The following is a 10,952-nucleotide window of genomic DNA, read 5'->3' on the forward strand; positions in this document are numbered from 1 at the left end:
GTTGACAGAAAAGAAAATTTTGTACAAAAATGCTGCAACAAAAGTGATGCAACCATGTAGCATAGTTTCCAACCATCTGAATTCTTTCCAAAGTTTGACCTGTTCGGAGATTCCACTCCTGGAGCTTACTATAAATAAAGAGAATTAACGTACTTAACAGTAAGACTTTGACAGTCCCATTGATTCTATACTTTCTTTCAGTATGCGAGAGAAGGTGAAGCTACTAAACGCCTATAGAAAAATGCTACAGCATAAATAGATATAGACCTAATAACAAAAACACGTTACTTGCTATGTGCATGTATGTATCATGGTCTATAGAGGTTCAATGCATTGGTTGGCGAGGTCCACGCGGGCGCACTGGAGTCTTCGAGGGACTTACCCTGATAAAATTCACAAAATATGGAAGAAATCTTTAACAAATAATTTCGAAGAAGAAAGTAGACGTTACAGATGAAAATTTTTTAAATACCTTATCGGTAAGGATCCCAACACCACCCCGCTACAGTTGAGAGCAGCGGTTGCACTTTCAGCCTGTAAGGAAATTCCAACAATTATGACCACACATCATGACATTAAAATGCTTGCGTGATTGCAAGAATGTTTTGTGCTTTAGGCAAAGGATAAGATGCTAGATGATTTACATAAGCAAGCAAAATGACATATTATTCGTAGTAGGCATACACTATTTGGGGGAGTGGGGGTGGGGGTGGGGGTGGGGGGAAGTAAAGTAAAACTTAAACTAAAATTGAGATAATTTGTAGGATAAATTTTATAGTGTTAATCAACTGAATTAGAACTAGGATAAAATTACATAGTGCTAGTCAACTCGAAATGGATAAACAAGAGAACTGAAATAATGATAATAAATTATCCCACATTTGTCAAATTTTTATAGAAAAGAGAGTTCTAGTCTCTCAAATTGTCCTAAGTTTCAAATTACAACTAGGTGGTAAAAAATTTCTTATTTGCCTTTTTATTTTTCATATTTTATCTCTCCATCATCTCCAAACCACACCATAGGGTTAGATCACATCTCTTCTTACACTTCTACTTAATGTTATTTTTATTTTTAATTAAATATTAGAATTTTATAATTAATTATAAAATTTATATTTTATTATTAATTAAAATTGAAAAATGATGTTATGATGTCTAGCAGATTGAAAAAGAAAGAGAAAAAAAGGAAAAACTTATGTTTTTTAAGTTGTACTACAATAATAATTCCAAAAAGATAAAAAATACAAATTATTATAATAACAATATCTTATAGACTACCTAATAGTTCTTCAATATTAATTAACACTAAAGTAAATAATTATTATTCATAATAGTGAATTTTAAAATACATAAATAGTAGTCTGATCATCAAAATGCATAACTTATATGCTTGTTCATTATTAAAAATTATCCTTAATTATAATAACTGTCCAACTAAAATATTCCATTTTAAAAAATTACCCTCAATTATTCTACTAAAATATTCCACTTTAAAAAATTATCTCATAATAAAAAAATGTTCCACTTCTAACAAAAAATATTCCAATTGACTAACATCCCCTCAACATCTTTCCCAACTTGAAGAGTTGAACCTCTACATGAGAGTGGGCAAGCCATCAAAATGCACAAAAAATAGGGTCGTCACAAAAACATCAACGGGCTAGTAAAAGGTTATTGTACACTCAACCAATATTATGTCCTACTCCTAGAAACCCTATGATCAGCCACTTGCTATTTTCATATTTCAACCTCCACAATCAACTGACTCAAATTAACATATTTCAATAAAATATACATTATTCCAATATAATGTATTATTTGAATATAACATACATTATTTCAATATAGCATATATTATTTCAATATAATTTATAATAGAAACTTGATAATATTTTATTTGTTTAGAACTTTGGATTCCTATTTTCTTCAATATTTTGTTTAAAACTCGAAATACGTCTTTTGAATCGGTTGTTAAGAATTATGACTTATATTATTTAAGAAAATTGTGATGGTATTTGATATTTGTGATGTTATATTTGAAAATTATTAAAATCTTTTTAAATATTTTGTATTTATTAAATATTTAAATAAATAGTAAAAGATGTAACCTGCATTATGCGTTATGATTTTTTGTTATCAAGAGGCGAGCGTCATGTTATGCCTTCTTGTTAGTTTCAACAATGATGGTTATTTCACATGTCAAGGTCTTCGTCATTTCGCCAAAATTCTGAAGCTATGGTGAAAATTAAAAAGTTGTAATTTTATGTGCAAACATGTCCTTGCCGGTTGAGCGCCCTTAAGGGCTAAAACTTCGACTCATGCAATGGTACCATTTAGAAAGGAAAAAAAAATTCTGTTTCAGCTGGTATACGGTTCAGTTGGTAAGACAATAATTAAGAAAGACACTGATAACTTGATGCATTTTTGAAGCAGCTCCAGTCTGAGTTAAAACAATACTACGCACTGGCTGCAGGATCTTAAACCGGTTCTCAGGTATACTGATTTGATTCACATCTGCAACAGAAAGAAATATTGATGAACCAATAGATGTCAAAGGCCAACCTGGACATGTTTGTCTATACCTTCTCCACTGAACGACACATGCACTTGTTGGTTCATAATGTCCCAAGCTAAGTGAAAATAGTTTGCATCAAAGGTACATCTTTTCCAGTCGATGATTAGGTCTGGTTCCTAGACCAATATATGCTCTTAAATTAAATCAAGTAAATGAGAATCAATTAGAAAAATATGTGGTCTTTTATAGTCTAGCAAGATAGAAGTCTTCTGCTCATTGCTTCTGTTTATGTGTTACCCACAGAACATGTCGCATTTGGCATGTACCTACTGACGGGATAAATCATTTGACTGAAGACAAAAACTAGCAATAACTACCAGAAGATCACACGGATGACCTGAACGAGATATCTGAACCTATATGCCTGTCCACAATTTGCAAAAAATAAGCTAAGAGCTTACTAGAGTTATTATCTGTGTTAACTTGATTTAAGACATGCAGTGGGCTACTTAATGCGATGTCATGATGTTGTCTTGCATTATTCCTGATACAAGGTTACCAGTACAATTTTAGAATTCCCTACATTCAAGAATTATTATTAGACAGGCCTTACCCATTATTATTAGAATAGGATTTAGATTTTCTTTTAATTTTTTATTTTATTTAGATGTTTTACAGTGTTATCACAAGTAATGCCTTTTACAAGTGCTCATAATTTATTAGGATATATTTCTCTAGTTGCATAGGTCCTGTAGATAATTGTACATCTCCTATTTATAGATCTGCTCCTACCTTTATACCACTAGATACAAAATTATCGATCGTTGAAACAGGAATCAAAGTGGTGGATCTTTTATCTCTATACCAGTAAGGAGGAAAAATAGAACTATTTAGGAGAGCCATCCAACCAGTGCTTTGTTGTCATGTACCTACAGATTCATTTGGACTCCACCTCCAAATGGAATAGATCCTCATTTTAGCAGGCCGGGGGGGACTCATAATGAGTATCAAACGATTGCATGTTTAACCTACACCGCAAGATATCGGACCTATGTCACAGGAGTTGGATCCTCTCCGCTACCAGAAAGTAGTGGAATTACCACTACTTTCAATTCCAACCACTGATTATTAAATGGATGGCCATGGAGAATTATGATTCATTTGAAATATAACATTTACCATAACCCCATGAATTGCACTCAATACTCATTCCTATTTTACCCTAAAAAAGACACAAATCACCACTATATATTGAATAATCAATGGTTGAAATTACAGTAGTGGTGTCCTCTACTTTTTTCCGTAGTGGAGAGGATCCAAATCCATATCACCGCCAGTACTTTGCAAACATATGCTCAGAGCTTACAAGAGTCATGTCAACTTGATTTAGGAGATGCATTGGACCTTTTGGAGGTAAAACCCCTGACGGTCTTGCACTATTCTATGGGTTACAACTGTAATTCAAGTGCATTTAAGAATTATTATTAGACTAGGGTATAGATTTCCTGATAGAAATTTATTCTATTTGGAATAATTTTTTAAAGTATCACCTTTATAAACAAGTTTACTTAGAACTTTATAGGATTTTTTTTGTAGTCTTCCCAGAAGTCAAGTTCTTTTTAGATTAGTTAATAGAAATAGTTTTTTCAGGAAAAAAATAAGGAGTTTCTTTGAAGGGTATGTTTGGTACATTTCCGAAAAAAAAAAGAAAACATAAAACTAGTTTGAAAACCATTTCTACACATTTCAGAGGGTTTTCCCCATTTGACTTATTTGGTTTGTTTCACAGTGAAATCATAGGCTGAAAAACATTGTTTCACATTTCTTGGGTTTGTTTGAACATCCAAAAGTTAAGAAATCAAATGAGTTTTCCAATTAAATATTCAGCAATAGGACATTAAATATTACCCTTTACCTTCCCGTCGTTGTTTCAATAGTGAACCTAGCAATTAAGTATTCAGCGATGTGATATTTCTTACCTATTTCAGCCACTTTTGATCTGAAATAAGTTTTCTACAAAATCTGATATGGCACCCCCATTTCACCCTCATTTCTTTAAATCACCCAGCGAAACAAACGTTGGGAATAGAAACGTCTAGAAATTAAAATTCTATGTGGCTAAGAGGTCAGATTTCAAATCCTCCATTTCTCTTTTTTTGAGCAAACAAACAACCCCTAAAACTTGATTTGTGTCTTCTCTTGTAAAAAAGGAATGATTCTATGAAATAGAAAGTTTTTGGTTTGAACAAACGTTTCTTTGTTGCACGCTTGTCATTGGTAACTATTACGCATGAAATCTAATAAATAAAGGTTTGATGTGCTCAGTGTGATCACTTTTTCCTTCTTCATAATTCAAACCCAAAATCAAAATAACATCCTTAGACACCACCTCTCATTCATATACCTTGATTACCAACAAACCAATGTGTCGGTTTTTATACTAAAGGGTTTCAATCCTGGGACCTGTCAGTTAGGAGCTCATCACGGTCAAACTCTCTATTTAAAGTACTCACATCCATATTTTTCAGCAAAATTGAATTTCCATATTATTGAACTGATTCGATCAATTTTTATTGTTTTTTCACAAACTAGCCATTCACAATTTTCTAAAAGTACCTAGAGAAGAGGTGTACATGTTTAGACACCAAACGAAGATATCTAATTGGCTGAAACACGTCCTTAACTGAGATTCCATACTGTAAATCTTGAGTGTAAAATAAGAAGCCAACATAGTGTGTCACTGTTGTTATGCACAGTACTCTTATTCTAGAACATAACACATAAATCTGAAAATAAGACAATACCAAAAAACATGGACTATATAGGACTGTAGACACCAAGACAAAATATGGCATGAATATATCTATCATGAAGCCAGGTTGTCTTGACGTGTGTGTAATTTTTAGAATTTCTCACACGTTAGTTTGTTATTTCCATGTAAATATGTACGCAACATAGTGATGCAGAAGAATATAACCTTAACCAAAAACACCTATACCACAGATTTTTAAAGTTACATTAAGTGTTAATAGTTTGTCAGATGAGATCATCAAAAACCCTCATAAGGAGGACAAATGGTTATTATCAGGTTCATGCATTTGAATGTAGGACTAAGCAACAATTTGTCATATGTAAAGAGATGATCAGTAAAGAGTCTAACTCAAGCAACGCTTGATGTGATTTCTGTTATGCGTTCCAGCAACATTCATTAAAACATCTGACCTCAGTAGCATGCCATAAAGTGTGTGATCTCAAACAACTAGGAAATGTAGCAATTGATAGTAAGCCTCATAAATATGGACATAAGAAAAAATGATTAGAATAATTATAAAATAGTATCTGGAAACAACAGCCAACAAAGAAAAAATAGTGTCTAGTTGATTGTCATAGACATAGGTTTACTACTAGCGCATGAAATAGCCACTACATGAAAATAAATGGTAGGGTTTAGGACTTTAAACAAGAGCATGCTATCTATTGTATGAAGAAATAAAAGAAGAGCAACACCGTAAAACAACTTACTAGACTTATTGTACTCTTCTATATAAATAAAATTACTCCTTTTATGACATACTTAGATATTTTCATAGCCATGATATCTATATTTTTAGGAAGACACAACCACCAAAAAATGAAGAAACTATTAGGCTCTTATTTATAGAGGAAAATGGTTGCTTCTCATGTGACATATGATTGTTGTTTCTTTGCATGCTCCCCGCAAATCGATAGACATGGTTGATTTCTCAATGCAAACAACTTGACGGAATAAATATAAACACCTATTGCCTTAACTGTCCTATTTGAATTATAACTATGATGATAAATATGCTAACAGCTGTCGACATACATATTTATTTATAGTTCTCCAAACTAAAGTGTCAATTTACCTCCTTATTTTAAAAGTGTTTGGTCCCAGGCTTCTTTCAAGTCATATGTTTGATTGCTTGTGTAGATGCATGTAAATGCTGATACCGCGAGGTGACCAGTCCAAATAGAGGACAAAAATGGACAACGAAACATAATAAGTGAATAACAACATTGAAATCATAGAGCAAGAAATGCTGACCATTACAAACTCAACGAATGCAATGCGAGCGTTATGCTGATAGTCCCCGAGCATTCTCATGCGATAGACCTATCAAAAGAGAGCATCTTAGTATACATCCTTCCATGAAACATAACTTCTTCACATTAACTAATGCATAACCATCAACAAAATAACCATCGGCAACAACAAACCTCTCCACATATTGATCCAAAAAAGAGTCTCAGCTCTTCCTGAGTAATCTACATAAGGTGAATTCTGAAAGGTAAATAAAGTGGTAGAGAATAAAAAGGTTTCCCCAATATAGAAATCATGAGCCAAAATTACCTTCTTGTCAATGTTTGTACAGTAGACAGTTCTTGCACACATCTCACGTTCATCATCAGACTGAAGGCCAAAGAAATTATTAGCCTCGAATGCAGAAACAGTAATCAAAAAATTATCTTAATTCACCTCAAGCGATTACATTGGAGAGTTGACCTAGAATTAGGCGCAAAAAGTCTAAATCTTCCCTTACCCTTGGCAAGAATGTTGGGTTGACCGGTGCAATTGCAGTTTTAGAAGGAAGCACTTTGACTGGGTAGTATCCAAGCATAGTTCCTGCCAGACTTAAAGCAGCCCTTGCACCTTCTGATATAGATCAAAAAGTGAAAGGAAACAACGTAGTGTGAATATAACATGAGAAGTTGGTCAATGTTGGAATAAGAAAATACATAAAGCAAAGTAGAAACAAAAGTTACCCTCATCAGTGAACTCTATAAAAGCAAAGCGAAGAACAGATTTTGGGTCACCACAAACACGACAATCGACAACCTTCACCATGAGATAAGGATCAATTACAATAACATGAAATTTCTATGCTAATGCAGATAACTAGATATGCAGGACCCAACCTGTCCACAGTTGATGAAGAGAGCTGCAAGTTGTTCTTCCGTGACCTATGCAACAAAAGTAAAAAAAAAAAAATATTAACAGTGAAGTAATCTTAAAGATGAAAATAAGGGTCAAGAAGGGGAGAAAGAAAATAAAGAATACTATCTAAATAAAGGCTTTTATCCAAATTCCAATAACATTTATAGATAAACATGAAATATTCTAGAACCAAATCATGCATGTATTATTGAGACCATGCACACAGATGTAGTGCAAAGGAGAGGCCCTTCTGACGAGACATTTAATTTTTGGTCAAGCTTGTTGATATAGCCAAAGAGATGGTATCTGGAACATTATTCTAAGCTGATTTGGGATCATAAATGATGACGTCTGCAATGGTTTTGGTGTCTTCTCAGCTAACTTTAATATGCTAATACCTATAAAATACAAAAAAAAAGTTCTATAAATGTAGGCAATGAGTCTTTATCAAGAAGTTGAGGGGTTAGCTTATACCTTTTTTTTAATCAAAAAAGGAGACTTTCATTAAGAATGGAACAAGCCCAACATTACACATCAAGATTTCCCTCAACATAAAAGGATGACTACTGACAGGTACATCCTTTACCGATATAGTAACCTCATTAAGATTTTTTGCCATGTGAGCTAGTTCATCTGCCACTTGGTTACCTCTTCTACAAACATGCTTGATTTTCCACCCTTGGAAACTTTGTAGCTCGACAAGGATGTCTTAAATGATATGTCCAAAGTAGCTCATTGTTTCTCTACTTTTCACCTTTGCCATCAGCTGAGCACAATCAGATTCAATTTCTAGGAACAAGAAATCGGCTTCTTTAGCAATACTCAAACTCCATCAGACTTATCGCTTCAATGGTTAATGGATCAACTCCACCTTCCTTCTTGACAGCCCCTGCCAACATAAGCTCCCCTCTAAAATTTCTGACCACCATTCCTATGCCATATTCTGTAGTAGCTTCAAACATTGCTCCATCACAATTGAGCTTATTCCATCTCTCGATCAATGGTGCTCTCCACTTTTCTAGACTTGGAGGTTTTCACATTAGTGCTCTTTAGCACCTGAGAAAATTTAAAGCAATTAATAGTGTCTATAGCCATCTCAACGACCTTCTCGACTGAGCATTTTTTATTTATTTTTGAAGACAAGACTGTTTTGACCTTTCCATAGTGCCCAACAAATTGCCAAGGTATACTCACACACTTTGTCATCTGAAATTCTTTGAATCTGTAACAACCAGTCTTTCATGCTCAGGCCCACAAAACAATCAATCCGAAAACCAATTAGTAGAAGCAAACCACACCTGCCTAGCGAATGGGCAATCTCTAAATATACGTTCGCTTGTTTCAATTGCATTGCCGCAGAAACTACATAACTCATCCACTACAACTCTTTCTTCTCAAAAGCTCTTTGGTTGGGAGAACACCTCTATTGAGCTTCCATGCAAATACCTTCAGTTTATTTGGGATATTACATTTCCAAATCATCTTCCAGATAGCATAAAATTAGTTGGGATTTGATGTTCCTGCTCTTTGTACCTCCTCATATGTCACCCGAGTCTTGCTTGCTACATAGTAGGTGCTTCTAACTGTAAACTCACCATGTTTCTCGAAATGCCATATTAGTTTATCTAATGGCATTCTTGAATTCAAAGGAATTTTTAGCACTGTTTAACTTTGAAAGGTAAAAATAAATCCCTCACCAAGCTTTGATTCCATTGACCTGTTTGACTTTCAATTAGGACGTCCACCGTTGTATGATTCAGTATTAATTGTAAGGGTTATTTATTTATAAAGTCTCGTATGGCAGCTCCTGTTTTGGTATGAATTTGTTCTTGGACCATTTTCTTATTGTTTAGTTCCAACTACTATAATTGTTAGGGCCTTGAGGCTTTTTGCTTCCATGAATTTTTAAGAAATCCATGGAATTTGTGACCCAAAGGATGATTGTTGTCAAAGAAACTTGCCAACAACAGTTTTTGCTGCTTGATTTGAGAGAAAATGATGTAGGTAGAGTGGTCGAATTTGTTCTCCACCTCAGCAAAAGTGGGTGTTAGAAATATTCTCTTTGGAGTTTTGCTTATGTATGAATGAACTATGACACTATGTCTCAATCAAAGGAGAAATAAGCCAGATTAAACTCACATATCTTTACGTATCTGATTTTCTCCATCTGTTTAAGATTAGTGTCCACATGTATGTACAGTTTGAAGAAGACTTGTTTCAAATTCAACTTCACTAAAAGGTTTTAACTCAAAATTAAAGAAATAGCTTGCAAGATATCTGCAAGATTCTTTGCTTATAAACCATTTAAAGAAGGTTGATCAAACCATCTGTACACAATTCTCCATCTCAAAAGTAGCTGAAAATTATTACAATATATTGATAGAAATATACTTCAAAATACCGAGAAAGTCAAAAAATAATAATTTCAAAACTGCTATTAAGTGGCAGACGAACCCTAAACTTACATAGAAAGTTCAATAAGATGCTCTCATGACAGACAAATATTCCTTTCCTTGCTGAAACATTCTTCCAACTTGAATTCATGGTTCCATCCATAATTATCTGAAACAAGATGGCATAAAAGACAAAACCTATTTCACCTTACCTACAAAGCCTAAATTTTCACAAGTATTAGTACATCATTAAGGCCGACCGGCTGTACGCCGTAATCTATTCTTCAGCTGTATTTTTTTAAAACATAAAAGATGAAATGGGGAAAGGAGTATCCAAGAAGGTAGTCTACACATCTATGCAAATTCCAAACTCAACAATCCAAAAGAACTCTCATATCGAACTCTCATATTAAGATATTTACGAACAAAAACAAGATCCCAAGAAAACAGCAACATCAAATTTATTCACTAATATAATGGAAAGTGGTACTAAGTATTCATCAATACCCTCAACATAACCCAGCCTGATACACTATATGGAACTTCCACTTCACTATCAATAGAACAAAGGAATCAAGAAAATCCATAATCTCTTAAGCAAAATGTAACTATAAAATACCTGGTTATCAATGTCTGAAACATAAACGGTCCTCCTGATGGCATCCTCTCTCTGTGCCATACTCGTCCTGTTGTTCATCCTTCGCTGGATCCCTTGATTACTAAACCCACCCTTCTTCTATTCAAACCAAAGAAATCAATCAATCAAACAACAACCAGAACTGAAAACTTTAAACAATTTAATTAAAGAAAATGTCAAGTCAACCTTTCTGGCAAAACCCCCATTGTTCAGCCCAAACCCATTGGCGTAAACGCCAGGAATCCCCTCCCCATTTCTCCCGCCATGAAAAAAACCCTCAGAGTAACTCCCGCTACTGTTAAGTGATGGAGGAACGAACTCCTCAGCCATCGGATTCAGCTTCGATAAGAGCTCCTCCAAATCCCTCATCTCCTTCTTGAACCCGTCGCCCCCGCCTCCGCCGTTGAACCGGGACGCAGCTGGATGCCTCAAGTCCTCGCGGTGGGCCTT

The 10,952-nt window shown here is 34.3% G+C and overlaps 1 protein-coding gene across 1 annotated transcript; it reads right to left on the bottom strand.

Moving 5' to 3' along the window:
• On the bottom strand, positions 45-10,952 carry LOC109848738 (polyadenylate-binding protein-interacting protein 11-like). Its single transcript, XM_020418388.1, has 10 exons — positions 10,689-10,952; positions 10,485-10,601; positions 7,454-7,498; positions 7,301-7,373; positions 7,078-7,190; positions 6,888-6,947; positions 6,755-6,802; positions 6,582-6,650; positions 473-534; positions 45-383 (listed from the first exon to the last, which is right to left on the bottom strand). Exons 1-10 carry the CDS (start codon positions 10,869-10,871, stop codon positions 326-328), a joined length of 828 nt encoding a protein of 275 aa, XP_020273977.1. The 5' UTR covers positions 10,872-10,952; the 3' UTR covers positions 45-325.

Source organism: Asparagus officinalis, chromosome 7, assembly GCF_001876935.1.
Source record: "Asparagus officinalis chromosome 7, Aspof.V1, whole genome shotgun sequence".
In the NCBI taxonomy this organism is placed as follows: domain Eukaryota; kingdom Viridiplantae; phylum Streptophyta; class Magnoliopsida; order Asparagales; family Asparagaceae; genus Asparagus; species Asparagus officinalis.

Excerpts from the sequence above, each read along its gene's own strand:
- LOC109848738 (XM_020418388.1), bottom strand. The coding sequence starts at position 10,871 with ATGAGGGATTTGGAGGAGCTCTTATCGAAGCTGAATCCGATGGCTGAG. Across the intron at positions 7,374-7,453 it reads TCTTCATCAACTGTGGACAG|GTTGTCGATTGTCGTGTTTG; the intron begins GTTGGGTCCTGC and ends CTCATGGTGAAG. Across the intron at positions 7,191-7,300 it reads TATAGAGTTCACTGATGAGG|AAGGTGCAAGGGCTGCTTTA; the intron begins GTAACTTTTGTT and ends GATCTATATCAG.